Source organism: Trachurus japonicus, chromosome 22, assembly GCF_045865225.1.
Source record: "Trachurus japonicus isolate A0001 chromosome 22, Traja_1.0".
Classification (NCBI taxonomy): Eukaryota; Metazoa; Chordata; class Actinopteri; order Carangiformes; family Carangidae; genus Trachurus; species Trachurus japonicus.
In genome coordinates, this window is record NC_140928.1 from 629,659 (window position 1) to 657,229 (window position 27,571).

The 27,571-nt window shown below is 42.9% G+C and overlaps 3 protein-coding genes across 3 annotated transcripts in view; 1 reads left to right on the forward strand and 2 right to left on the reverse strand.

The window, feature by feature from the left end:
* The window catches only part of atg14 (autophagy related 14), a 12,635-nt gene extending 11,411 nt beyond the window's left edge, over positions 1 to 1,224 (reverse strand). Inside the window, exon 1 of the mRNA XM_085767420.1 lies at positions 400 to 1,224. Within this exon, the coding sequence (XP_085623546.1) occupies positions 400 to 671 (272 nt within the window). The 5' untranslated portion in view covers positions 672 to 1,224. The remainder of the gene's footprint in view (positions 1 to 399) is intronic.
* Positions 1,225 to 4,171: 2,947 nt separating this feature from the next.
* tbpl2 (TATA box binding protein like 2) lies at positions 4,172 to 12,806 on the reverse strand. The gene is made up of 8 exons (XM_085768156.1): positions 12,756 to 12,806; positions 11,478 to 11,607; positions 10,218 to 10,461; positions 8,180 to 8,267; positions 6,598 to 6,689; positions 6,332 to 6,499; positions 5,536 to 5,630; positions 4,172 to 4,315 (listed from the first exon to the last, which is right to left on the reverse strand). Exons 1-8 carry the CDS (start codon positions 12,801 to 12,803, stop codon positions 4,239 to 4,241), a joined length of 942 nt encoding a protein of 313 aa, XP_085624282.1. The 5' UTR covers positions 12,804 to 12,806; the 3' UTR covers positions 4,172 to 4,238.
* Positions 12,807 to 13,890: 1,084 nt separating this feature from the next.
* LOC146963155 (bifunctional peptidase and (3S)-lysyl hydroxylase Jmjd7-like) lies at positions 13,891 to 27,528 on the forward strand. The gene is made up of 9 exons (XM_085768145.1): positions 13,891 to 14,081; positions 16,654 to 16,807; positions 17,434 to 17,572; positions 19,849 to 19,963; positions 21,240 to 21,296; positions 22,399 to 22,494; positions 22,582 to 22,658; positions 23,358 to 23,517; positions 27,271 to 27,528. Exons 1-9 carry the CDS (start codon positions 14,033 to 14,035, stop codon positions 27,357 to 27,359), a joined length of 936 nt encoding a protein of 311 aa, XP_085624271.1. The 5' UTR covers positions 13,891 to 14,032; the 3' UTR covers positions 27,360 to 27,528.
* Positions 27,529 to 27,571: the final 43 nt, after the last annotated feature.

Genomic DNA, 27,571 nt, shown 5'->3' on the forward strand with positions numbered 1-27,571 from the left:
TGTCAACCACTGACATTTACTTTAGGTAGATAGTTATGTTGTACTGGGTATAGTGAAGCATTCATGTATTTCCAGTGGGTATACAACAGACAGGTAAACAGAGTATCAGTATAGACTACATTAAGTTACAGCTGAGTATTTGTGTATAGTGGGTATACTGAGTAAACAGAGTATCAGTATAGACTGTCTAGGGTTGGAAACTGATGCTCTGCTTCTTCCATCCCCATTTCAGTGTTAGTTGTTGTTGTTGTCTGTTCGATGTTTGGTTATATGGTGTCCCGTGGATGTTTTTGTTGTTGTATGTGAGATACAATTTTTTGTTTGGTTTGATATAAATATGATCAATCAATCAAAAAACTACATTAAGCTACAGCTGCAGACCGCGGACCGTGCACCGACCTCTCCGTGTTCCTCCCGTCCAGGTGGATGAAGTCTCCGGCCGTGACGCAGCGGGCGCAGCTGAGCCTCCGGCGGGAGGTGCTGCACAGCGGACACCGCTCCACGGCCACGTACAGACCCTCCGCGTCGTCCACGGACTCGAGCATCACGCAGCCCGGGGGGGCCAGAGGGCCCGAGGGGGCCTGGGGGGCCAGCGGCCTGAGGGGAGGCCTGGCCCCGGGGGGAGCAGCGGCTCTGTCCGGGCAGAGCGGGGGGAGAGCCGCGGAGGACATGGAGCAGCTGACGGCTAGGCTAACGGCTAAGCTAAAGGCTAAAGCAACGGCTGAAGTAACGGCTCAGCTAAAGGCTAGGCTAACAGCTAGGCTAAAGGCTAAAGCAAAGATATTCAATAAATGGAAGTAACGGCCCAGCTAACAGCTAAGCTAAAGCAGACCTACAAACTCTGTAGTGAAGAAGGTGACAAGTTACAAAACTAAAACCCTCTTCATTCACTTCTACTACCCTGGTTGACACAAAAAAGGTGACTGTAGCCAAAAGGTGACCAGTTTGCAGGTGTGCTAAAGGCTAAAGCAACGGCTAAAGTAACAGCTCAGCTAACGGCTAAGCTAACAGCTAGGCTAACGGGCTAAGTTAACGGCTGAGCTAACGGGCTGAGTCCGGCAGGAGGCCGCTGCTCCCGGGCTGTTCAGGGCCGCATGTCGGCGCCAGGCTCCGTGGCACCGCGGCTGTTGCTGCTGTTGTTGTTGTTGTTACTGTTGTTGATGATGATGATGATGGTGGTGAAGGTGATGTTGTTGTTTTGACGAGCGGACGTCGAGTCCGACACTTCCGGTTCCTCTGAAAACGTGACGGGTTTGTTTTTGTAATGACGTCAGCGTCGGGGCGGAGTCACGTGAGTTCAGAGTTCAGAGCAGAAAACTAAAAGAATCTGAATCTGATGATTGGTCAAGTTCGATGCTGCAACTATTTTATACAGACAGTCTTTGTTGCTGCAAACATAAAATAATTTAACTCCGGTTTGGATCTAGCTCTCTGAAGTTCACATAAAAGACTTACAGCAGCAACAACAACATAAAAATGTCATTTTTGACAAGAATTTGTTGTGGACAGTAATTTTTTTGTCTTTCTGGAGAAATTGTGGGTGATTTTTTTCTAGCATGGCAGCAGGTCCCAGAAACTTATTTTTTTACTTACCCCTATGTTTCATGATACTCCCTGCCAAATATCATACACTTATGACTATTTGTACTAACTAAATGGGGGCTTACAGTATTTTACCGGGATTTTGTCGCTTTGGGCAGCAAAGGGTTGATATTTAAAAATGCTCAAGGGATATCACCGGGCACCCTCTTGGATTTTGAAGAGGCAACCCCCAGCTACAAGAAACATCAGAGAAAAAAACTTTATCAGACGAAACAAGGTTCAACCCCATGGCTCCCGGACTAACAACCACTGAACAATGAGTTAAGAAAATTAAGAATAAGATGCAATAAAGTGGCCAGATTGTACCGTACAGTCACATATGTGTTATTTATAGTGGGTTTTGTATTGATAATATTTACAGCAGGCAGGGTGGAGCAATGTCAGTGTGTGATAACATGAAATAATATCAATGATAGAAGTCTGCATGGAGGTGGATGTTTAGGAGTCAGATGGTTAATGACACTGAATAACATATTGAATTCATCAAGGATACAGAAATACCTCTAATAAACTAAACTGTATCAAAATAAGTTTAAAAAAACACCTTACATTATTAGGGTCCGGGCAGCTAAGCTGCCGGGACACTATTGTATTCCTAGGAATTCTTCTTCTTTCTTTCTTTCTTTCTTCTTCCAAGGAAGTCATACTTCCCATGGGCGAAAACTCACCAAACTTCACAGAAACATCCGACCCCATGCCAGATTCACTCAACTCCAAGGACATGTGCCCCCCCCTCCTAGGGGGGGCACAATAAGCGTTTAAATTTAAAAACTTTAAAAATTCCTACCAAACCAACGGTAGATGCTACAGTGTTGAAACTTCACCACAATGTAGCCTCAATACTGCTGAAACTTTTGTCCACTTAAACTTATTACAAATTATGAAGTCCATCACTCTGTTTTTTTCGATAACTGTAAAACTTTTAAAATGTATCTCCTCCCACAATTTTTGCTCAATTGACACCAAACTTGCTACAGAGCATCTCCAGACTGTCCTCCACAAAACTTGTTTCTCGGATTTTTGATTAAGCAAAAATTGAGCCTACAGTGCATGAAAACGTTTGACTGTAAACACTACTGTAAACATATACCATCAAATTCTTGCTAAATACGTTTTCAATCTTCCTGAAAAAAATGAGAATATTCTGGAGTCATGGTTGATGAAGTTTGGCAAATATCAGAATTTTAATTAAAAAACTGAATTTTTGAGAATATTTTGAATTCTGCTCTCATGGGAACAACTGCAGTCAATGTGAGTGTGGAATTTATAAACATCATATTTTCTCTTATGAAGCAAAACACTTATCATTAAAAACAAATCACCAACATTTCCATGCTGTCAATATGCAATTTATGTATTATCAGATTTTTGTTTAGATGACTGAATTTCTGACTTTTGACCATTTCATCACAACAGCTGCCCGGGCACTGGCTCACCTGAGTGGATAAATGAAGCTACACAGCAGGTCTCACTACCAGACAATTAGCTCAGTGAGTTAAGAGCTGGTTCTTGGTGTCAGAGATTGTGAGTTCGAGACCCAGTAAGGGTGATGATGATAATGACAGATCAAATGTCAGATGTCCTCAAGCTATTTTGCTGTCTAAATGCAATTTATGTATTAACAGATTTTTGTTTAGATAACAGAAATCTGCGTTCACAACAGCTGCCCGGACACTGACTCCCTGAGTCTATTTGAGAAGACACACAGCAGGTCTCACTTCAAGATAATTAGCTCACTGAGTTAAGCGCTGGTTCTTGGTGTCAGAGGTTGTGAGTTCGAGACCCAGCCAGGGTGATGATGATGATGATGACAGATCAAAATGTCAAATGTCCTCAACATGAAACACAAGACAATTGTCCTAATGGTGGCATCACAGCAAGCTTCTAAGTTTAAAAATCCAAATAGCTTGGACTGGACCATGTGCGAAGGCTCCTAACATCTTAGACTCATAGTAGATGTTTGACAAATACATATCATTATTTTACCTCAAAAACTGATTTTTCTTTTTCTGCCTACATGACAGTGAATGGCTTACTCAATTTGTGAAGCCACTATTGATCTGCCACTTGTCAATTAGCTCAGTGCGATAGACAATGGTCTTTGGTTCCCGAGGTTGTGGGTTCAATCCTCAACTGGTGCAAATTGAACATTATAAGGTCAACTGTCTTGTCTTCCTATTCTCCTGTTTGTTGCTCAGAATTGCCTAAATTTGCCCAAAAGTAGCCCGGACCCGACCCATCGCTGCGCAGCAGCTATAATTATTATTATATTTTGGTGGACAAAGTTTTATTTTTTCTTCATTAATAAATTACATTAAATCAGTTTTATTTGCTGTCTGTGATTTTGACTGTTCTGTTCAACTGAAACCTGCACAAACCAAGTTATTAAAGTTGATGATGAAGTTTACAGAGATCTGTTTCATTTATGATATTAAAGTCTGATCTTCACAGTAAATTATTTACAAGATAATAGCATAACATAACATAAAGTCATTTTTAATTAACAGAAATTTCCACTGCAGCGATTTCATTATTTACCATCATTTATATTATATTATTAACATCTCTGCTGCATAACAAAACAAAACACTCATATACACAGATGAATGTACAGACAGGAAGTGCCATCGTGGTCGTCACTGCTTCCTGAAGCCTCTCAGGATCGGATAAATGTTCTCAAACCCCTCGTAGATCTCAGCCCGTTCTTTAGCCCCTGGAATTTAACACACAAATCAATCAGTCACAACTTTATTTAAACAAATTACAAGGACAAGGATTCACCAAATAAAATCCTCATCATGAAACCAGAAACCAGAACAAACTCGTTCTTATTCTCAAACCAGGCAACAGACGAGGAGTCAGGAGGTGAAGAACTCTTCAACATTTCTCTGGTTCAGCCGATCATGAAGGATGAAACCAGCAGAGAAGTTCACAAGTCTATTTTTGCAAGTCCAAGTCAAGTCTCAAGTCTTTGGTCACGAGTCTGAGTCAAGTCTCAGGTCTCTAAAAAATAAAAGTCTCCAGTCTCTCATCTGCTTCCATCAGGTCTGCTACAGCTCATTTATATCTTAGAAATTCAAGCATTTACTGAATTATTATCACTCCTTTCCATTAGCATACAGTAGGCTATCAGTAGGCCTACTGATTAGTTTAGTTTGTTTAGTTTATGATCACTTTAAACACGCTACTGCAATGCAATATTTTATCCTTGTTGTAAAGCACTTTGTGATTTTATCTATGAAAAGTGCTATATAAATTAAACTTACTTACTTATATGTGTGCGACTTACAGTAAGTTGACTTTGGCTTATGTGGTCAGTGTTGGGAAAGTTCACTTTCTACATGAACTAGTTTAGTTCATAGTTCAGAATTCAAAACTTTGAACAGTGAAGTTCACGGTTCCAAAAATGAACGAGTTCATAGTTCTTTTCTTTTTCTCCAATACGTTGTTGCAAGCTATGGATTTTCAAAATGATTGCCACAGCCCATAAAACCACAGACAAGCAGTTATTTTATCAGTTTTAACAGTGAAACGAGGTGTCAGATTTCATCTTCGTATCCAACCAGGGTTAACATTAGAGGTGTGACGCTGTGGTGGATGGTGTTGCCAGGTTGGGACGTTTTGTTGCCAGATTTGGAGGTTTTCAGCTCCATATTAAGGCCCGTTTATGGTGTATAGCTGTGGTTTCTATGGAAATCTGACACACACTCTTGAATGAAGTCAGACTGTGAGAGAGTGCCGTTCACAAACGCCAGAATGAACGTGTTCACAATAACGTTCATCAAGTAGAAATACAGAACGTTCAGTTCATGTTCGCCCAAAATATGAACAAATTCATGAACGATTGTTGTGTGTGTGTTAGTGTGTAGAAGAGCTGAGGCCTCCTGCTGGACCGTCTCTCTCTGTGACCGTGTGGAGATACGAGGTTATTACCGGTCAGAACCACCTTCCCAGACACGAAGATGAGCAGGACGATACGAGGTTTCACCATGCGGTAGATGAGGCCGGGAAACAGCTCGGGCTCGTAGCTGCAGAGACAAACACACAGAGACACAGAGATAAGAGTCAGTTCTGTAAAAACACGGTGAACATGAACAACATTTCAGTTTCGTGGCGAGTCATGAGAATAACGCCGCCGTATGAATCTCCGTTTATGGTGGGAACTACGACGGTATGTGATCGTCTTCCAACCTCTGACTTTAATTCTTGATGAATGAAAACATGAGTCTGTCTTGCGCCGGTCAAAGAATTTCACGGTGCGGAGGCTCATAAATGTAGTGTGGAAACACTTCACTTTAACAAAACTCCTTGTTGTCCCTTTAACATCGCCACACGGATCCACTCAATCATATTTTTTTTATTTCTCTACTTTTTTTATCCGTTTAAAAATAACTCCGTTTATGTGGATGAAATCGCCGTGTTCATGTGGTTGAGAGGCCAAATTAGACAGAAAAATGTGCATTTAGGAATATATCGTATTCGTGTAGTCCAGGCCTTAGTTACCAGTTGTGCGTATGGCATTGCGCGTATGGCTGTATGGCATTGTGCGTATGGCGTTGGGTGGCTTGTGGGTAGTTTTTAACAAATAATCTGAAAGGTACGTTTTTTATTGATAGTTTGAGTTTTTGAGCTTTGTGCCTATGGCTTTGTTGTGCGTATGGCTTTGTGCGTATGGCGTTGTGCGTGTGGCTTTGTGCGTGTGGCTTTGTGCTGCTACCACCACCGGTACCTGCTGAACTGCTGGTGGGTCAGAACCAGTCCCTCCAGGCGGATGGGGAAACAGACGTCGCAGCTCGCCACCATGTTCTGGATCTTGAACTCCAGGAAGCGGGCGGGGAAGCCGAGCTTCTGTATCACGCGGGCGTACTTCCTGGCCGCCAGCCGCGACTCCTCCTCACTCAAACACACCAAACATGAGCCGAGCTGGGCGCCGCCGGGACCCGAACCGGCCCGGACCGGCTCGGACCGGACCTCAGAACCAAAGCTGCCACTGACCTCTTAGCGCCGGTGCACACCATCTTCCCCGAGCTGAAGATCAGCGCCGTGGTCCGAGGCTCGCGGATCCTCATGATGACGGCGGCGAAGCGCTGAAACACAGCAGACGTCATCTGATGGGCTCTATGCACAGCTCCACTACTTCCTGAACTTAAGCCAGCTCCTTTATTTCCTGTCTTACATTATTGGACACACTGGTTAAAGCAGTACTAAAGAACTTTCAGTTTTGGTTGAGTTTGGCGGCGCCTGTGGACCAAAGCGGTAGTGTTTTGCCTGAAGGAAGACTCCATTTCCCATGAACACTAGCGTGAAGCCCTGTACATATCCTGCATTAAAATGAACAGAAGACATCAAAACTAAGTTTCTGTTTCCAGTGGATCATTTCAAAGTGAAAACACAAACATAATCCATTGCTAAAGTGCCGTTTTGCCTGTTCCCTCCTTGTTGTGACTCGCAAAAGTGAAAGTGAAAGTAAAGTGAGAGCAGGGTTCCTACCATGCTCCTCAAAGCTGCTTAGTGCCAGAGAAAGAGATACAGACCATAATGATACAGACCCCTCAGGCCACGACAGAGGTGTCATTCAACCTGTTGTAAGTCGATGTATCATCACAAAAGTTATGAAAATATTTTATGAAGGTTGAAAAGTTCCTTAGTGCTGGTTTAATCCAGGTGTGTCTGAATAGTCACAATGGTCAGACACACCTGGATTAATCAGTTTGTCCAATAATGTGAGACAGGAAATGAAGGAGCTGCCTTAAATTCAGGAAGTAGTGGAGCTGTGCATAGAGCCCATTGGTCAGAGACACGCGAGGAGGAGGAGGAGGAGGAGGAGGAGGAGGAGGAGGAGGAGGAGGAGGAGGAGGAGGAGGAGGAGGAGAGAGGAGGAGGAGGAGGAGGAGGAGAAGGAGGAGAAGGAGGAAGAGGAGGAGGAGGAGGAGGAGGAGGAGGAGGAGGAGGAGGAAGAGGAGGAGGAGGAGGAGGAGGAGGAGAGAGGAAGAGGAGGAGGAGGAGAGAGGAAGAGGAGGAGGAGGAGGAGAGAGGAAGAAGAGGAGGAGGAGGAGGAGAGAGGAGGAGGAGGAGAGAGGAGGAGAGAGGAGGAGGAGGAGGAGGAGGAGGAGGAGAGAGGAAGAAGAGGAGGAGGAGGAGGAGAGAGGAGGAGAGAGGAGGAGGAGGAGAGAGGAGGAGAGAGGAGGAGGAGGAGGAGGAGAGGAAGAAGAGGAGGAGGAGGAGGAGAGAGGAGGAGAGAGGAGGAGGAGGAGAGAGGAGGAGAGAGGAGGAGGAGGAGAGAGGAAGAGGAGGAGGAGGAGGAGAGAGGAAGAAGAGGAGAAGGAGAGAGGAAGAGGAGGAGGAGGAGGAGAGAGGAAGAAGAGGAGGAGGAGAGAGGAAGAGGAGGAGGAGGAGGAGAGAGGAAGAAGAGGAGGAGGAGAGAGGAAGAGGAGGAGGAGGAGGAGGAGAGAGGAAGAAGAGGAGGAGGAGGAGGAGAGAGGAAGAGGAGGAGGAGAGAGGAGGAGGAGAAGGAGGAGGAGGAGGAGGAGGAGGAGGAGGAGGAGGAGGAGGAGCAGGGGGGGCGGGGCTTCAGTACCTTGGGGTTGTACTCTGCGTTTCTGGCCTGCAGGGCGATGAACTTTAGGTTCAGGCGACATCCCAGGTTCACCGTGGAGACGATGTTCCTGCACAGCAGCTCACAGTCACCTAAATGCAACAGTACTTAAAGGGACAGTATGGGACTTTATTGGCTTTTTATTGACAAAAATCAAATATCGCTTTCATAAATACGTATTTCACTGAAGTGGAATCGCGCACGCATACAAACGAGCGCTTTCTCGTACCTTAGAATGAGATGTTACAAGTCGTTACAAACATACAGGGGGGGGTTCACCGAACCTTCTCTGCCATGTTGAATCGCCATGTTTTACGTTCAGTGTCACCGTGGCCGTCAGTAACCACAAACTCGGGCCGCCGGAGCTTCTCGGCTCGGGGAGAACGTTTTCCAGACAGCGCCTGTTAAAACTGTCACCACCGTGTAGCTAGTGTGAGGAAGGACGGAGGCACCGGTGTTGCCTTCAGGTGCAGTCAGACACCTGAATGACGCCGTGAGTGACGCCGTCGGCAAACCGACTGGATGTTATTTTACTCGACGAGAGAAAGCCGGTAAAACGTGGGTCAGGTAAACAATACGACATCGCCATGACAACATATTGTCACGCCTGTATTGTTTTGCCTCGTGCTGGCGGACCGTTTGTTTACATAGAGGCTTGTTTATCCTGATACATGCAGCGTGTGTTGTTTTTCTGACTTCTGCCCGAGTTTACGTAAACGCAACAGCAAGAATACGTGCCGACATGCAACCGCACCGCTAGATGGGGGTAAATGTCCCATACTGTCCCTTTAAAAACAGCAGCATCTAAACACAGCAGCACCTGAATGCAGCAGCACCAAGGGGGCAGTTGTGGGTCTGAGAAGTGAAGTCACTTCCTCGTTCAACAAACTGCAATCCCCTCTTCTTCCTCTGGGGGCTGGTGTCAGAAAGCAGCTTCTCCATAGACCCCCATGTTAAAATCACCCACTTTACATCCTCAATGAACATGTTAAAAGCCTGGTGTCACAACGTTTTCTGGTCTCAACTGATAGTTTCTACCCCCGCACACACTCTGAGGGGGGGTGAATTTTTTTTAAACTCTACTGTTTTACTGTTTTTAGGTTAAAATTCTGGCCAATTAGAGCGCGGAAACGTTGAGTGACAGGCAAGGCAATTTTATGTGTATAGCCCGTTTTTACAAACAGTTTGTCTCAAAGGGCTTTACATGGCATCATAACAACATCCTCTGTCCTTAGACCCTCACATCCACTGAGCGGTCCGTGGACAGCTGCTTCGAGGCCGGTAAATCCAACATGGCGCTGTTCAGGCCGCCATATTGGAGTCACAAAAACGACTCCCCAAAAACAATGGGTGACGTCACGGTGCTACGTCCATTCTTTTTACAGTCTGTGATCCCGACGCAGCTGATCGCCGAGCGCACAGGCGAGTGGGCGGTTCTGTGTGTGTGTGACGTGGTGCAGAGCTTGAGTTTCGCTCTGCCGTTTCCAACATGGCGGCCGGGTCACAAACGATCTCATTTTACAGTTAAACAACACACTGAAGTATGTTTCTGAAAACATTTGAGGCGGGAAATGTGTAGTGCAGTAACAGAATCTGGATTCATATTTGATCAACACGGCCTAGTTTGATAGTTTGAACGGAGTTTCGGGAGCCGGCTGCATCCGTCAGACGGACCCAATTAGCATAAAGTAGAAGTGGAGTCGTGATTATGGAAATTCACATACGGCGACTGGACCGTCAACTGGACGTGTCGGGTCCATGATGCACCGCGCGGCCGGAGCTGCTGCTCTGCAGAGACAATGAATGGGATCCGTCGGAGTTGTTGTGTCTGCACCTTGAACGCAGTGTCACCTGAACAGCAACTAAACTTCTGATTGGTCCTCCTCACAATACTGTAGTGTCAGTACTACAGCATCAATACTACAGAAACAATAGCCTACAAGAGTATAAATCCTACTGTGGCAATACTACAGTATCAGTACTACAGCATCAATACTACATTATCAGTCAGTGAACTCACTGTAACTGTGGGATGATTCCTGAGCTCTCTGTCACAGGGGTCATAGGGGTCATAGGGGTCATGGGGGTCATAGGGGTCATAGGGCAGTAGGGCAAGGTGGTGGCGCCCAGCTCTGATGTCGGCGCCCCCTGCTGGCCGCCAGCTGCTGCTGCTGCTGCTGCTGCTGCTGCTGCATCCTGGGAGTTGTAGTCTGGACCGATGCCGCTGTCCTGAGAGACGTTCAGAGCTGCAGCCCGACTCTCTGCTGGTGGACGGAGACACAAACAACTTTTTATTTAACGACTTTGATTTATTGATATCTTTGATTGATATCTTTATTTCAAACATGTAAACGACAATGTAAAAAAATTAAATAAATAAGATAAAATAATAATATAATAAGGAAATAAGTGAACAGCAAAAATGTATACGCAAAAAAGTAACATCTCATAAGCAACGCAGTTTACATGAGCGAAAAGGAGTAGGAAGAAGTATAAACTTATCTAACTATATGTTCTAATCAAAATCATAGCACAAAGACTTTACATTTATTATTTCATTCCTCCATCCCACTATGAACCATTTCCTGACATATTTTAATCCAAATAGTGAGTAAGCAAACACCTTGTGTGAATTATTCGATGTACCTCTGGAGAATCATTTCTTTATGTCTCTTTTTAAACTTTAAGCTTCTACATTATCTGCTTTTACCTTAGTTGTTTGTTTGGTTTTGTTTTTTGATACTTTCTTTTTATTGTTTTTCTTTAGCAGTGCATAAACATTATACAAGGGAGAAGGGGGTGGGGGGGAAATGAATAAAAAAACCAAAATGTGAAAAAGAACATGTTGGATCACCAAGCTTCTACAGGTTGACCCTTTTTCAATGTCAATGTGATGTTTTTTTTTTTGGCTTTTAGGTTAGCCAGGGACAACGGACGAAAACTAGCCTTGTTGGCTAACTCTGGCCCACTTACAGTTTTTCTTTTAACTCTGTTGATTAGTGGTGCACTGTCCCTATGAAATAAACTAATAAATAAATAAATAAATAAATAAATGGTCCTTGTCCTGTCGTTTTTATGTATTCAGTCCATTTCTCCCACTTCCGGCAATGTTGATCCTCTTGAGTTTATAAGTCAGTTGTTCCATAATATGTATTTCGTCCATAACTTTCAACCGATCTTCCTGTGACGGTGGGTCTGTCTTGTACCATTGTTTTGTTTTTTTTATCTCATTTTGCAAAGAAGCAAAGACAGTAACTGATCAGTGATGTCATCATCATACCTGTGTCAGCCTGTGTGCTCAGTTCATCAGGTAGGAAACTCAGGTCCAGCTCCTCCCCCAGCTCCCGGCCCGGGGTCGGGGAGGGGGCGGCGCCATGGAGACCCAGGTCCTCCCCCAACTCAAAGCTGTCCTGCAGGAGGAAACCAATCAATCAATCAATCAATCAATCAATCAATCAATCAATCAATCAATCAATCAATCAATCAATCAATCAATCAATCAATCAAGGTTCTTATTTGTGTCCCCATAGGACAATTATTGTTGCAGCGATAGAACACAGATTCAATCAATCAATCAATCAATCAATCAATCAATCAATCAATCAATCAATCAATCAGACCTGGGTGGGTGTGTGCATGTTTAACTGTAAATTAATCCTGTCATTATTGAAGGTGCACACTGCCCTACATTTAATTTAATGTTAATTTGTAGCTTTTTATTGTGATCATCAGTTAGGCTAAAAGCTCTTATTTTGAAAAGCCACACTAAACGAGCCCCTGCAGACTTCGTGGGTGGGCCCCGTTTCTAGGCAACGGTCTGATAACGTCGTTAATTTCCGTTAATTTAACTTTAATAACTTCATATTCGACGGTTAAAGTGCATTTTAATTTATTTATCATACCTGTGTGAAGATGTTACAGACAACAACACCCGCTGATGTTCTGTGATGATGCCGGGTGAGAGACACGAAGAGTTAAAACTGCTTCGTAAGTTACTAGTTGTTTTAATGTTAACAGTTAGCTGGTGGCTAATCTAACGTTAGCAGCCGTTAAACCGTTAAATCCCGGTCGTTGAGTCCGTTGAGTTTTATTTAGTTCCTCCTGTGTCTGTGAACTGTGACCGTGAAGCCTGATGGGGAGATACTTTAATGTTTTCACCTGTAAATATCCGTGTCATTCTGTGAAACTACACACCAAGGGAGAATTTATCTATTTATTTGTTTTTAAAAATTCAGGAAAGCTTTCTGCTAAATTTTAGTACACTTTTTATTGTATTTTCTCAACTTTTCTTAACTTGTGTCCCTTTTTAACTAAGCTTGTACTGTGGCACTTTGAGATTGCTTAAATGTAAAGTGCATTATAAATAAAATGTATTATTATTATTAAAAAGAAGTAGCTACTAACCGCCACACATGACGTCACAGGTGGAGCCGCCTGTTTAAATAAAGTTTTCTCTCTCGCTTGTTCATACTATTTGATGATAAAGTTTAAAAAATAAAAATATATATATAAAGTTTTGTCTCTTCAAACAGCGGCAGCGTCTCTCATCTCTACTCACGGTTGCTATGGAATCATCAAAGAACCGCTCCAACGCCGACTCATCCATGACTGAAGAGCTGCTGCGGTGAGAAGCCAGGCTGAGCTGCACAGCTGCATCCCATCATCACACTGATGACACCCTGAACTCAACACACACACACACACACACACACAGACACGTACGCACACACCTGACATTTGTTGTTATCAGTGAACATCCTGAAATAAATACCTACACTTTTATGTTGACACGTAAAAATAGAGACATAAAAACACGTAATACATAATATTCATTCATTCATTTCTTTATTTCTTTATTTCAGACCCAAGGGGATGATCCATATCGCCATAGAAGCACAATAAGATAATAAAACAAAGACAGAATAAAAACAAACAAACACAAAATACATAGTACAGAGCCTTCCCCACTGTTCAGTGTAGGGTAATAAAAAACAATAGATTAGAAAACTTTATTGATCCCCAAGGGGAAACTGCTTTGCCACCCAATAAAAACACAAACATCCACCTAACAAACAATACAAACATTTCCATACCATTGCACAAAACTTATCAACATGATTGGATACTTCATACAACAGAGTAGCTGCTCAGAGCAAGTGATTTAAATTAATATTAATATAGGCAAGGATAAATAAATAAATATAAAAAAATATACACCTCCAGAAGATTAAAAAACAACAACAACAACAACAACAACAACAATAGACAGCCACTATTTGTGGTTAAAATATCTGACTGCTGCAGGAACAATACACACAATATATAATAAAAGATAATTAAATTGACGTGAGGGACAGGACTCAAGGTGGATATATATCTGCTGCAATCGTTTTATATAACACTAACATAACTAACATGTTTTTTGTGTTCATCTTTTTTGTATCATTGTTGTGTGAGACTAACTTGAATTTCCCTGCTAGAGATGAATAAAGTATTCTCTATCTATCTATCTATCTATCTATCTATCTATCTATCTATCTATCTATCTATCTATCTATCTATCTATCTATCTATCTATCTATCTATCTATCTATCTATCTATCTATCTAAACTCATCTCCTCACCTGCAGTCAGTTCACCCTCCGTCCAGCAGGCGGCGCTCTGGTTGATCACCACCGCGGCGCCGCAGCCCTGCGCATGCGCACCAGATGTAAACACAGCAGCATGGCGGCGTGAGGTTGGGTTTGGGTTTGAGTCGGACTGATCCGTTGTAACGTTTATTCAACATCAACACCGTCCGTGATTATTTAAGTTACAACTGACGGACAAGACAAGATGGCGACGGTGACGGAGCGACTCAGCGACTTCTCACTGGAGGCTCATGGTGAGAAGATACCACTGTTACTACTGATAGTACTACTGCTAATACTGCTGATAGTACTACTGTTACTACTGCTGATAGTACTACTGTTACTACTGCTGATAGTACTACTGTTAATACTGCTGATAGTACTACTGCTCATGTACAGGCCAAAAGTTCTGACTCACCTTCTCATTCAGTGTGTTTCCTTTATTCTCACTGAAGGCACCAAAACTATGAATGAACACATGTGGAATTAACAACAAAGTGTGAAATAACTGAAAACACTTTTTCTTTTCTTCTTTGTCTTCTCTTTCTTCTTTTCTTCTTCCTCTCCTTCTTCCTCCTCCTCCTCTATCTCTGCCCCCACCAGTTCTAGTTTCTTCAGAGTAGCCCCCCTTTGCTCTGATCACTGCTTTGCACACTCCTGATGAGCTTCAAGAGGTGAACCTGACCTGAACATGGTTTTCACCTCACAGGTGGTGAAGCCTTGTCAGGTTCATTAGTGGAGTTTCACTGAGAATCTACAATGTAAATAGTCATGAAAATAAAGGAAATGCATCGAGTGTGTCCAGACTTTTGGCCTGTACTGCTGTTCATACTGCTGATATATTCCTGATAGTATGTAGACGTCAGACTTTATTGTCCATTATTAGGACAGTTCTTTTTCACATTATAATATTATTACCAGTCCAGTACTGTATCTGTAGAGTATTACTGTAGTAGTGCAGAGTTTATATGACAAAGAGAGAGTACAACACACACACAGTGAAGGGCCAAGGGTCAGAATCGAACCTGTGCCGCTGAGTACTGAGGTTTCTCCTGCATACAGATACTGTTACTACTAATACTACGGTTGGTTACTACTGTTACTACTAATACTGCTTTTACTTTAATGCTAATACTGCTGTTTCTACTAATACTACGGTCGGTTACTGCTGTTACTGCTGATCCTACGGTTACTACTGTTACTGCAAATACTGCTGTTAACTACTGATACTGCTGTTACTGTTACTACTAATACTACGGTCGGTTACTGCTGTTACTGCAAATACTACTGTTACTGTTACTACTAATTCTGCTGTTACTGTTACTACTAATACTGCTTTTACTTTAATGCTAATACTGCTGTTTCTACTAATACTACGGTCGGTTACTGCTGTTACTGCTGATCCTACGGTTACTACTGTTACTGCAAATACTGCTGTTAACTACTGATACTGCTGTTACTGTTACTACTAATACTACGGTCGGTTACTGCTGTTACTGCTGATCCTACGGTTACTACTGTTACTGCAAATACTGCTGTTAACTACTGATACTGCTGTTACTGTTACTACTAATACTACGGTCGGTTACTGCTGTTACTGCAAATACTACTGTTACTGTTACTACTAATTCTGCTGTTACTGTTACTACTAATACTGCTTTTACTTTAATGCTAATACTGCTGTTTCTACTAATACTGCGGTTGGTTACTGTTACTGCTAATACTACTGTTACTAATACTACGGTCGGTTACTGCTGATCCTATGGTTACTACTGTTACTGCAAATACTGCTGTTAACTACTAATACTGCTGTGACTGTTACTACTAATACTACGGTCGGTTACTACTGTTGCTACTAATACTGCTGTAGTAGTTGTATCTGTAGTACTCTCTCTACCAGTGATCAGTGCAGGTGATTGGTTGTTGATTACTGATTGCAGACTTGTACCTGAACCAGTCGGTGTGCGTGTGTCTTTTATTTTGAAGGCCAGGTGTGTGTGTGTCTTTTATTTTGAAGGGCAGGTATGTGTGTGTGTGTGTGTCTTTTATTTTGAAGGGCAGGTATGTGTGTGTGTGTGTGTGTGTGTCTTTTATTTTGAAGGGCAGGTGTGTGTGTGTGTGTGTGTGTCTTTTATTTTGAAGGCCAGGTGTGTGTGTGTCTTTTATTTTGAAGAGCAGGTGTGTGTGTGTGTGTGTGTGTCTTTTATTTTGAAGGGCAGGTGTGTGTGTGTCTTTTATTTTGAAGGGCAGGTATGTGTGTTTGTGTGTGTCTTTTATTTTGAAGAGCAGGTGTGTGTGTGTGTGTCTTTTATTTTGAAGGGCAGGTGTGTGTGTGTCTTTTATTTTGAAGAGCAGGTGTGTGTGTGTCTTTTATTTTGAAGAGCAGGTGTGTGTGTGTGTGTGTGTCTTTTATTTTTGAAGGGCAGGTGTGTGTGTGTGTGTGTGTGTCTTTTATTTTGAAGGGCAGGTGTGTGTGTGTCTTTTATTTTGAAGGCCAGGTGTGTGTGTGTGTGTGTGTGTGTGTCTTTTATTTTGAAGGGCAGGTGTGTGTGTGTGTGTGTCTTTTATTTTGAAGAGCAGGTGTGTGTGTGTGTGTCTTTTATTTTGAAGGCCAGGTGTGTGTGTTTGTGTCTTTTATTTTGAAGGCCAGGTGTGTCTGTGTGTGTGTGTCTTTTATTTTGAAGGCCAGGTGTATGTGTGTGTGTCTTTTATTTTGAAGGCCAGGTGTATGTGTGTGTGTCTTTTATTTTGAAGGGCAGGTGTGTGTGTGTCTTTTATTTTGAAGGCCAGGTGTGTGTGTGATTGGTTATTGATTCCTGGCTGCAGACTTGTACCTGAACCGGTCGGTGCCGTACCTGGACGAGCCTCCCGACCCGCTGAACTTCTACCGCGACTGGATTGGTCCAAACAAACCCTGCATCATCCGCAACGCCTTCAGCCATTGGCCGGCTCTGTCCAGGTGGACGCCACAGTACCTGAGGTAAGGAAGCCCCGCCCCCCCGGCCGGCTGCACGGCTGCTCTGAGGTCGGGCGAGTTTCATCCTGCTTCCTGTCTGGAAATTATTCACAGACTGGTTGAAAAGAAGAGAACCAGACTTAAACTACAACAGTATTACCTATGGTGTTATATTAAAAGACAAACAATTGGATTTAACGATAAATGTCTTACTAATCCTTTATCCAAATTCTTTATTCACAAAGCCAAATATCTAAAAGCTCCACCCATCTTCACATACTTTTTAAATGAATTCCATCTCCATATTAAGTCCCTAAAATTTATTAAGTCCACACATGCCAAAGACCTCTATGCAATGTTCAAAAATGATCTGACTAATGTAGCGTAACAATTGTTTTAATCCTGAATGATGTAATGTATGTTTTTATTTATTTATTTTCTTTTTCTTTTTCTCTTCCCTTCTATATATTTGATATGTGTTTGTTTTGTTTTTTACTCACTTATCTTAATTTTTGTTTATTTAATGTTGTTCTTAATTCTTATCTCTGAAACATGATGTCTGCTCTTGTTAAATTTTGGACAGATATAATATTTGCCTGACTAGTTTGTAAATGCCTTTGTTTAAATAAAAAAATGCTTCCTGTCTGCAGGGAGAAGGTGGGGTCAAAGGTCATCAGCGTGGCGGTGACGCCCAACGGCTACGCCGACGCCGTCAACGGGGATCGATTCGTGATGCCTGAAGAGAGACGGATGAGTTTCTCTGCCGTCCTCGACATCATCGAGGGGAAGGTGAGACACAGAGACGAGTCGGCTTCCTGTATCCACCTTTTTCTGAACGTCAACAACGTAGCCTGATTCGCCGGTTTTGCTCTTCCGGTGGAATTTTATGTTTACGTTTCCATGGTTTCGGTAGTCGCGGTAAATGCATGGATTTATTTTATTTTTTCTTCAATGAAAATGTGTAAAAGGCATGGATCATCACAGCAGCTTTTAACAGTAGATATCACACAGACTGACATCCGTGTTAAAAACCAGCGTTAATAGATCCATGCGTTTACCGCAACTATGACAACGACTGAAAACCATGGAAACGGAAACATACAATTCCACCAAACCGGCAAAACCGGCTTCTGGGTTTGACCATAGATGACGTTCGGAAACTTGTGGATAGAGAGCCGAAGCGGAAGCAGGAAGTAACGTCACCATGGGTCCTCAACTCGGAAAAAGTCTCCATACAAATTTGAATTTGAATTTATTGGTTTAAATATACAGAGACAATGCACATTAATAAACATTTCTGTAAACATGCCGGTTTAGCCAAGTTGGCTAATTTTCAACATACATACAAATGAACGGGAGTCATGTGGTCGCCATGGTCGCCATGGTGACGTCACCTATGCGACTTGTAGTCTTTCTGGTTACAGATTCTAATGAGTTTTATTCTACAATAGTTTTACAACAAACTGTTGGTTTCTCTTCATGAACCGTGGTGTTTTAAACAGGTAGAGGACATATTTTTTTTCTCATGGCGCAATTCAAATGGATCACGAAATAAAACTTGGAGACTTTTTCCGAATTAAGGACCCATGGCGCCGTTACTTCCTGCTTCCGCTTCGGCACTCTATAGCTGTGTCCCAATTCAGGGGCTGCATCCTTCGGAGGGTGGATTTGAAGGCCGATTACGTCACAGCGCTGTGTGAAGGCTGTCTTGTCCCAATTCGTCTAAATTCGAAGGCTCCTCCAAATGCGTCCTCCTTTCCCCTGCATTCGGAGGATGCACCGCTACTATCCTTCGCGGCCTCCCGTATCCCAAGATGCTTTGCTGCACCGTTGTTATTAGCAACCTAGCCGTTAGCTATCGAACGGAGCAGCTCTGTGCTGTAGCCACGGTAACCCGGCTCTGTGCTGTAGCCACGGTAACCCGGCTCTGCGGCCGGCTCAGAGGTGTGGTCGCCCGCTGAGCTGAGCTCTGCTCTGCTCTGGCTGCACAGGTGAGGAGCGGAGGCAAAGCATCTTGTGTGTGACAACTTTTAATAAGAAAGCTATGAAAACACATTACTTGTGCTCTCTTTATTCTCTATTCAATAGCCTACCCCCCTGGCTGCTGTTCAATGGTTTGTTTATTAGTATATTAATGATAACTGCCCTTGTATTGATTCTACTTCTTAAAAAAAAAAAAAAAAAAAAAAAAGTGAGGGGCGGAGGAGCGGTAGAGCTGTTGCAAGCGCCACTTTTAAATGTTTAACGTCCGGCCGTTGTTTACGTTACGCCGTTGTTTACGTTCGGATCAGGAAATGCTCTGAAGGCTAGACCGTCCCATTTACCGACCGTTGATGCGGCCCCTGGAGGAGCCTCCGAAGCCGTTGCCTCCGGAGACCGCGTAGGCTGGGTCCTCCGAAGGCTGCAGCCCCTGAATTGGGACACAGCTTTAGATGTCACGTGGGTTTCTGCTCGGCCACGCCCCTTTAGGAGACTAGCAGCAGCCTTGAGTGTATTGACTCCAATGGGAAAATGGGAAAAAACGTGAACACAGATTATGTTCGATTCTTTCTCCCCACAGTCACTGAAGTAAATGTTGAACTCATTTTTCACACAAAAGCCACATCTCTTTTTGAACATTTTGACACAAAAATGTCAATTTTCAGACGGACACATCAGGAGAAAATCCACTTTGTTCCAGACCTGTCTCTGTCTCTACGACACACTCTCGCGAGATTTGGCTCAGATCTCCTAGGCAACGTCAAACAAACGGCCGCAAACTCCCGTGAAAATCCTGTTAGTAGTGTAAATATTTAATGTTATCATAGGAAAATATAAACATCTCACTTTCATCTACCTACAAATTGTATAAATCCACACACGCGTTCACAGACGAGGTGGTGACGGTTGGCCACGCCCACTTAGAGAGACAGGAAGTGAAACTGTTTCTGTCATTGGAGCAGCCGGGGGTCTTGGTAGATAGAGGATCTTTGACACTCATTCACTCAGCAGCCATGTTGGATCCTTGGGGCAGTAAGAACAGTGTGTGTCTCTTTGTGTGTGTGTGTGTGTGTGTGTGTGTGCAGGTGCAGCAGCGTGGTGTGTTCTACGTCCAGAAGCAGTGCTCCAACCTGCTGGAGGAGCTGCCGGAGCTCACCGACGACGTGGAGCCTCACGTTCCCTGGATGAGCAGCGCACTGGGTGAGCTCACAGTAGGGATGGACATATCTGTTTATTTTATTATTTACCTTTTCATTGACATTCTGCAACAGATGTGTCATGTACATACATTTCAATTATTAGTCATAGAGTATCAGCATGAATGTCCTTTTTCTAGGAATAAAAGAACATGAAAAAAAAACATGAACACATAGGGAGTGAGGTATGGTTATTGCTACACACATAGCATATTATCTAGAGTTAATCGAGTCAAAGTCTGGCCTGCGTGGTGTTATATAGTCCATCCATTTCTTCCAACGTAAAACAAACAAGTATGTCCTCTCCTGTGAAAGCCATTTTCTCATGAGGGCCTTGTTGCCCGCCACTAACAGAACACTAAACTAATATTTGTCTCTCTCTGGCCTCTCTCTTCAGTCATGAGTCCAAAAAATAAAACTTCACTTAATACTGTCTGTATTTGAAACCGCCTCCTCTCCTGCTAGTCCGTTCTGATTTGGCCTAAATGTCGTCTTAGTGCGCTGCTCTTCTGTCCAGTTCACACCCGAAGCTTCACTTTTCATTCAAACAAACTAATGCGACTGCCACAGGTCCACAACATTTACCTCCTAAACAGAATTTAACCAGCCGGCGGTAAACCAATAAGAACCTGCCGGTAAGTCAGATGACCGGCTTCACAGGCGTCGTGTGGATAAACTGTTACTGTCACAATGAAAAAATATAGAAACTCAATAAAGTGACATCAACAGGGTATCCGCGGGGTCTTGAAAAGTATTAACAGGTGATAAATCAATTTTGGGAAAATTAAGACCCGTAAAAAGTATTAAAAAGTCTTTTCACGACTTTATAAAGTCTTAAATTTTGAAGTTATTTTTTCTGAATTAGCTGTCCAAGAGTTTGAGTCCTAAAAAACATTGTAAAAGTGTGTGAATTTATTCATTTTATTAAAAAACAAAGATGAACCGGTACATAAAAAAGAAAAGAAGATTGTTGTTTTGTTTTTTTGAGAGTGGAGCAATGTTATTTGTTTTTTTTTATTATAAACTTTGCCTTTTATTTATTATCTCAGCCTATTTTGAATTCTGTTGTATCATAGTGGTCTAGAGTCTTTATCACAAACTAAAACTGTTCAGTTAAAAGTGTCACTGATGTAAACGGTTACAGCTTGAAGTGGCGGTGAGGTACTGAAAAATATTCAGAAGGTCTTGAAAAAGTCTTAAAAAGGTGTTAAAATTAACTTCAACTCTGAAGAGTGATAAACACCAGCTTCAGTCTCACCTGAATCTTCCTCTTTTCTCAGGGAAGCTTCCTGACGCCGTCAACTTTTGGCTCGGAGAAGGGAACGCCGTCACCTCCAGTGAGATCTGAACCTCACACTCACTCACTCATACTTCCAACTTTCTGTCTCTCTTTTATTGCCTCATCCTGGGGTCCAGTACACAACTCACACAACTCACACAACTCACACAACTCACAATAGACACAATAGTTCACCTACGGCAGTGTTACTCATTGCGCGGCTCGTCAAGCTATAACTGGTGGCTGCATGGTAGCTTCCTATGTGGTAACACAGCCAATACATCTTTTCATGTGCTACATAAATATACAACACTGGACTACAAAAACGCAAACATCTGAATTATACTTCTCCCTTCACCCAAATAATGAAGGTGAAAGGAAGTATTTTAAGCCTTAATGGTGACCCCTAAAGGGGGCATTGTCAAACCTGGCAACGCAGCCCGCAAGCCATGTGGCATTGTTTACAACACTTGACCGCAGCGCACGTTTGCAGGCAGCTACGTTACGTTAGCTCCGTTAGCTCCGCTAGCCAGCGTGATGGACCGTTTTTAACAAGAAAAGGGACAGAAACCAGCTCAAAAACCAGACGGACAGACACAGTGTTGTAACGAATAGTGGAGTGGGTGAGGAAAATGAGTCTGAGGAAGCAGCAAACAAAAACCTGCACGAAGACACCAGAGAGGGGGCGAGCAGGCAGACGGCAGGTGTAATATAGGAACCATACAAGATGAGCACAGAACATTTCAAGACAAGGGGACAGACAAATTTTTATTTGTTCTGCACGGTATGAACCCTAACAAACCCTCACTGTGATTGCAACAACAAACTACACATTAAGAAAGTCAAGGACATGCATGCCCAGCTTCCGCTCATCCCAGTATTTTCTTGTGGGATGTCCAATTTATATGTAGAAATGCACATTTGCAAAGGTGACTTAGTATGTTGTCGCAAAAGTGGCTCTCCCCTTGATTTTGCGCTGTCAATGTGGCTCTTGTGAAAAAAATAGTGAGGATCACTGACCTACGGAGTCGTCAGGTACATCACACAGGAAAATATAAAATAAAATACTATTTAGCAGTATTTTACAATGAAAAAGAAAAGGGTGTATCATTTTATTCTTATATTATATATATATATTAAACAGCTTTTTAAACTCCCAGTGCACAAAGATCACTACGAGAACCTTTACTGTGTCATTTCTGGAGAGAAGAACTTCATCCTGCTGCCGCCCACAGACCGCCCCTTCATCCCCTACGGTAACCATAGCAACCGCCCGTCCGTCCGCCTTTTAGTGTCCACGACGGTCACCGGTAACCATGGTAACGGTCTCGTCTCTCGGGCAGGTGTGTACCAGCCGGCTGTTTACCGCCAACGGGACGACGGCGAGTTCGAGGTCGTGGATCAGAGTGACGCTGAGAAGGTGCGTGGTGCGTTCGGGTGTGGTCTGTTGATCTCAGTTCTCTGCTCCAGTTTAAAGGGATAGTTCACCCAAAATTCAAATTTCACTCATTATCTACTCACCCTCATGTCGACTAAGAGCTGGGAGAATTTTCAGGGTCCTCCGTGGCTTCTTTGAGTTACGGGGGGTCCGTGCAGCAGTATTTGTCCATATAATGGTTGTCAATGGATACCAACTTTCTTTGTCCAAAAAGACACACCAAAAAACATCCAAATACCTCCATGCTGCTCGTATGTAATGTCCGTCTTGTATTGAAGCCCCAACATGAGAAATTGTTCCGCCGGTGATTTGCACTGACACAGGAAGAGCAGTGAACCGAGACACTGGGAGCTTCTGCTACAAACAAGCTTAAAACATAGACTTATTTAATTTTTTTCGGAACAATTTCTCATGTTGGGGCTTCAATACAAGAGGGACATTACATACGAGCACTATGGAGGTATTTGGATGTTTTTTGGTGTGTCTTTTTGGACGAAGAAAGTTGGTATCCATCCAATACTGGTGCGTGGACCCCCCGTAACTCAGAGAAGCCACGGAGGACTCTGAAACTTCTCCCAGCCCTTAGTCCACATGAGGGGGAGGAGATAATGAGTGAAATTTGAATTTTGGGTGAACTATCCCTTTAAACTGTTTAACCCCCTCCCCCCACCGCCTCTCCAGGTCCCGTGGATCCCTCTGGACCCTCTGGACCCCGACCTGGAGCGACACCCTCAGTACCGGAGAGCTCGGCCCGTCCACTGCAGCGTGAAGGCCGGAGAGATGCTGTACCTGCCGTCGCTCTGGTTTCACCACGTCCGACAGTCACACGGCTGCATGGCAGGTAAAACAAGCCCCGCCCCCCCCCTCGCCCCCCCGCCACTCACACGCTGCAGGTAGAGCACTGGAATAAGAGAGTAACGACACGCATTGGTCCAATGGAAGCGCCTCCTGGTGGAGGAATATGGGTTTTGCAAAAGTGCCCAAGAACTGACATCTCTGCATTGTTGGTGAATGAGCAAATGTGGTGTTTTCAATCATTTAAGGGACAACGAGGAGTTTCTCCATCGGCAGAACGAAGAATTCCGCAACAATGAAAAGGTCTCATATTAAAGGTTGACTATGTAGAATTACAAGAACAACAACAGAAAAAGAATTCCAGCAGTCGATTGCCAGACCGTTGCTAGGTAAAACGGGCCGTTGCTAGGGACTCCGCTCTGAACAGAGGACAGCAGAGGAGGAGAGCTAAGCAGGATATTTACCTTATGTTTCATTTTTACCGTCATTAACAGCATAATAAATGACTGGTAGCTTGTTACAGGGAGAGTGGAGGCTCTCTGCCTTCCACACCGCTGCTGCTCAGAGCCTCAGAGCCTCCGCTGTCACTGCTCTCGTCAAGTTGGAAAAAAAAAAAAAAAAAGGAGCTCCGTGGCACCGAAAGTCCGCGACGATAAACGTGTTTATGACAGATAAGACTACACAAATACACCCATCCTAACAAGTATATGATAATCCATTGATCCACCGATTGATTATTAAAAAGGCTTGGTTGGAAACAAACGCATCCGACCGGGAGGAGGCAGGAAAACAGCGGAGAACTGAGCCACATGTCGGCTACAGGTACCAATGTAAACAGAACGTTGACAGATAGTAAGTTGTCGAGCCCGTCAGAAAAAATTTTTTTTGTGGAAAAGCAATACTTTCATTCTGTACCCCTCTAAAGGCCCCATGGATGTATTATTTTTGAAAAAATATAGCTTTTAATAAATATTCTACATATTCAACCTTTAATGTGGATGAATCTCCGTTACCACTTGTTAATGGTCCATTTTAGATAAATCTATGGTTTTGTCTCTATGGTTATTTTGTTATTATTAGTGGTGGTGGAAATGCTGGGCGAGCCGACCAGCGTTTCTTTACTTTCGGTTTCGTGGCGAGTCATGAGAATAACGCCGCCGTATGAATCTCCGTTTATGGTGGGAACTACGACGGTATGTGATCGTCTTCCAACCTCTGACTTTAATTCTTGATGAATGAAAACATGAGTCTGTCTTGCACCGGTCAAAGAATTTCACGGTGCGGAGGCTCATAAATGTAGTGTGGAAACACTTCGCTTTTCCAAAACTCCTCGTTGTCCCTTTAAGGACATTTCTAGATCACCCACGTTAATAGCATCATCATGGACCCCTTACAGATAAACATTAACACATAGGCTAGTAAAAAAACAACAACTGTTTTCTACATAAAAGTTTCAATCTACATTTTATAAATTAAAATAATAAAAAAAATTCTAAGTATAATCTGATTTGACCAAGACACCTAAAAACAAAAACACGGCCGTTTTCATCAATTTACAAGCAAGTGGGCAGCACACATACATTGGAGTGAATGGGTTTTCTGGGCACTTTTGCAATACCCATATCCTGCCACTCGGGGGCGCATGAGGCTTTAACCACGGGAGTCAATGGTGGTGTCGTTACTCTCTTATTCCAGACACACATCAACAGTCAGAGTTCAGATCAGATCAGATGAACTTTTGTTTTTTTGTTTCACTGTTTATTTCACACCAGACCACAGCAACCAAACAGAACAAACTACAGACACCAACATACCAATACAACAACAGCACAGTTAGAAAACAACAACACCTGGTGTGAAAAGGGGATGGACGAAGCATCGCTTTTAAATTTCCATCCCCCACATAAAGACACCATCGAGACACACATAACAACAACAAAAAAAAAAAAAAAAAACACAAGCGAGCAAACAAACAAACAAAAAGCATTGAAGTAGGAGCATTGCGAGCTCCCTCAACAGTCCTACATTTGTCCTATATTATTTATGTATTTATTTAATCAATTTAATTTAATTTAATTTAACCACCACCGTCTTCCCTACTGTACACATCAAACATCTGCTGTTTAAACTTTCTTTTAAACTCGCTCAGGCTTTTACTATTTCTAATGTTTTCAGCCAAACTATTCCACATAATTACTCCACAAACTGAGACACACATAGATTTAAGGGTTGTTCTTGTGAGCTGCTGTGCCAGTTTATGTTTACCCCGGAGGTCATATCTCTTGGCACTTTCCCTTTCACAGAAGAGACCTTGTATAGTATCAGGTAATTGATTATGTTTGGTCATATAGGCAATTTGTACAGTTTTTAGTTTAATCAGGTCCAGGAATTTCAATACTGCTGCCCTCAAGAACAAGTCATTTGTATGATCATTGTACTTTACATTACAAACATTACGAATAGCTCTTTTCTGTAGAATAATCAATGGGTGCAAATTAGTGTTGTATGTATTGCCCCAGACCTCCACACAGTAGTTCAGATAAGGAAAAACAAAAGCATAATATAGTGAAAGTAAAGACTTATGATTTAGTATATACTTAACTCTTCGGATGACACCCACACTCCTTGCAACTTTAGAACAAACATGTTTTATCTGAGGTTTCCAGCACATTTTTTCATGAATGATCACTCCAAGAAATGTAGTTTCTTCTACTTTTTCAATTATTACATTATCAATTTTAATTTGAACTGGGACATCAGTGTTGTGTTTACCAAATAACATAATCTTTGTTTTTTTCAAATTTAGAAATAGTTTGTTCAAAGTGAACCAATTTTTCAGCTTGTTAATTTCATGTGTAGTCGTTTCCAGGAGTTGCTGTAAGTTTTCACCGGAGCAAATAATGTTGGTGTCATCAGCAAAGAGTATCCATTTCATCACATTCGATATCAAACAAATATCATTAATGTACAGTATAAATAGGATGGGGCCTAATACCGACCCTTGAGGAACACCACAAATGATATCTCTACAGGTTGAAACATGATTATCTATTTGGACAAATTGCTGTCTCTCATTCAGATAGCTTCTCAGCCATCCTAGAGCAATACCCCTTATACCATAACGCTCTAGCTTTATTGTCCCCAGAAGAGGAAATTCGTCTTGGGCAAAAGTGCACCGTGTAGCAACAAGACATATAAGCAGCAATAAGCAGTGACAGACATACATACAATGGAGTACCGAGACAGACTTACAAACGATAGACATGTGTACAGTGACAGACATACAGGCATAGACGTACAGACGAAGCAGCATTGCAGTGCATCAAAACCCTATCAGTCGGCATTATCAGTTCTAAAAGAGAAGTGTAAAGTAACAGTAAAATGGACAGAAGCTTGGCTTAGTAAAAAAAAAAAAAAAAAAGATAAATAAGGAATTTAAAAGATCCTAAGATCAAAGAAATTTGCAAGAGTAGAAACTCGAGCTATGCTACGCTTCCTCCAATTAGGAGGCCACCAGCCTAGGGTTGATGCTGGCGTGAATAGGGACTGGCTGTTTGTTCAACAGAGCAATAGAATTAGGGAGGAAAGAGTTTTTATAACGATTGCTTTTGGGGCGGCAAGCTCTTAAGCGTCTGCCCGACGGTAACATCTCGTACTCTGAGAACAGAATGTGTGATGGATCTGACATCACTCCCTGAGCCAGTCGTAGTACTTTCTTTTCAAAGATATTCTGCAGTGTTTGAGGGTCACTTTTACTTTGTACAGTTGTAACGGGAGGTGTTGTGTCTTCTCTCTGCAGTGAACTTCTGGTACGACATGGACTACGACATCAAGTACAACTACTTCCAGCTGCTGGAGTCGCTGTGTGAGGTCACAGGGGGGACGTGACATCACAGCAGCTGAGTGACGTCACGGTGACGGACAGTGAAACAATGAAACTGAGCTGAGGGACGATATTAAAGGTCATTAAACTCGGTGTGAGGCGTCCTGATTGGCTCTGGTGCATGCTGGGAACCGAACAGGTGCATGCTGGGAAAATCAGGACAGGTGTGTGACTAACAGGATGGAGATGATGACCCCTGAGCTTTGTATAGATATGT

What these genes read in the sequence shown, in the direction of transcription:
- tbpl2 (XM_085768156.1), bottom strand. Translation starts at nt 12,803, where the DNA reads ATGGATGAGTCGGCGTTGGAGCGGTTCTTTGATGATTCCATAGCAACC. An exon ending in TTGATGATTCCATAGCAACC is followed by an intron (nt 11,608 to 12,755) that starts GTGAGTAGAGAT and finishes TTCCTCCTGCAG; the next exon opens with GACAGCTTTGAGTTGGGGGA. An exon ending in GGAATCATCCCACAGTTACA is followed by an intron (nt 8,268 to 10,217) that starts GTGAGTTCACTG and finishes GCTGCTGTGCAG; the next exon opens with GAACATCGTCTCCACGGTGA.
- LOC146963155 (XM_085768145.1), top strand. Translation starts at nt 14,033, where the DNA reads ATGGCGACGGTGACGGAGCGACTCAGCGACTTCTCACTGGAGGCTCAT. An exon ending in CTGGATGAGCAGCGCACTGG is followed by an intron (nt 19,964 to 21,239) that starts GTGAGCTCACAG and finishes CTCTTTTCTCAG; the next exon opens with GGAAGCTTCCTGACGCCGTC. An exon ending in ATCAGAGTGACGCTGAGAAG is followed by an intron (nt 22,659 to 23,357) that starts GTGCGTGGTGCG and finishes CCGCCTCTCCAG; the next exon opens with GTCCCGTGGATCCCTCTGGA.